Here is a 1,508-nt window from a genome sequence, read left to right as displayed (position 1 = left end):
CCCCCCACGCCTTCCGTAGCACGAGCTTGAATCATTTACTATGAAACCGGTGACTAAGGGAGATACAGCGTGTTGAACCACTGAAGCACGCCCCCCCACACACACCAGCCAGAAAAGGGATACCCCGTCGGCTCTGGACCTGGCAAATGTACCTGGGCTCCCCCTGGAGGCCACATTCTCCGAGGTCCCCTTTCGGTCCCCAGTGTCCCTCAGGTATTCCGTTGTAATCCCGGAGAACTGATACACCCTAGTGCTCTGAAACTTGGCCTGTGCTCGAGGCGGCAACCCCTGCCCCTCTTCCTGGCGACGCTTGAACACATCCGTCTGGCCAGGTCCCGTTCACTGGCCAAGAGTGTAGCATTGAACATGGGGCACTGGGGCGGGGGTGCACTCCACGCTGACACCACACCCCACCCCTTAACTTGCTGACCAGGGATAATCGCTTCCTTTCATCGATTCACAGCGTTAGAAAAATGCAGCGTTGAGAGGCAGCGCGGAGGTCAACTGGACCATCATCCTTAGGTTGCAGGGAAGAAAACTGAGACCTAGAAAGATGAAGCGGTTGTCCCAAAGGCTGCTCCCAGTACTCAAGGACTTGGAGCACACTTGGGGAGATTCTCACTGTTGTATTCCCATTCCTCACTTTTCAGGAGGCCTGAACTCTCAAACTCCGAATCTGATTTCCACTCTCCCAGGAAGGCTACGGAAATAACGGAAAGTTCCTTGCAGATTCTCACTGAGCCTCTCCCCAGGCCCCACCCTTTGGCCCTGTGTGTCTGCGAGTAGGAATGCGCATTGCTAGCTACTTTCGATGCAATGAACCTGGAAGATATTTTGTATGGACTGAATAACAGGTTGAGGAAGGCAGAACAGTGCCTTCAGGTCAGTTCCTGGTTCAAGACCGGCCTCTGCCACTTGCTCTTAGAGGTAAAGAGAGCAGGGCCTGCCCCGTTCTTCGCTTGCAGGACCATTTGTTCAGGCAGCATTTGCAGGGACTCGTATTCCGAAAGGAGGGTCTATCCAGGAGCTTGAGAAGGAGAGCACTCAGCCACGAGAGGTGAGTTTGGTCCCAGCTCTGACCCTGGTTAGCAGTGTTACCTTGAGCATGTCACTTCCTTTCTCTGGGCCTCCATTTTCTCATCTATAAATGTGAACTAAGAGTAGGAGAAGCTCTGGGAATGTCATAGCACTCCAACTGATGTCCGATGAATCATGCAGTGGTGACTTCATTGGTGACAGTGACCTCATTCTTTTGGCCCACAGAGATGCCGAAACTGACTGCCAGGAATACTTAGAGCTCTGGGGCTGATCCCACTTGGTGTGTATGTGGGATGGGGAGGGGGGCTATCCAGAATGCCCCCCTGTCAGCCCATGAATGCCTTAGCTGGAAGCACCAATCAGACCTCAACAGAAACCTCATTTTCCCATGAGCAAAGAAGATAATGTCCAAGTGGTTAAAAAAAAAAAAAAAAACTAGAGGTCTGGTTAACTACTCCAATATACTAATT

At 52.0% G+C, this 1,508-nt stretch overlaps 1 protein-coding gene across 1 annotated transcript in view; it reads right to left on the bottom strand.

Moving 5' to 3' along the window:
• Positions 1-1,508, bottom strand: part of RHOQ (ras homolog family member Q) — a 63,511-nt gene that overhangs the window by 40,808 nt on the left and 21,195 nt on the right. Inside the window, exon 2 of the mRNA XM_011965779.1 lies at positions 153-324. Within this exon, the coding sequence (XP_011821169.1) occupies positions 153-324 (172 nt within the window). The remainder of the gene's footprint in view (positions 1-152; positions 325-1,508) is intronic.

Source organism: Mandrillus leucophaeus, unplaced genomic scaffold (genome assembly GCF_000951045.1).
Source record: "Mandrillus leucophaeus isolate KB7577 unplaced genomic scaffold, Mleu.le_1.0 Scaffold736, whole genome shotgun sequence".
Classification (NCBI taxonomy): domain Eukaryota; kingdom Metazoa; phylum Chordata; class Mammalia; order Primates; family Cercopithecidae; genus Mandrillus; species Mandrillus leucophaeus.
Note: the sequence above shows the minus strand (reverse complement) of the source record. Positions and strands in the feature narration are given on the sequence as shown.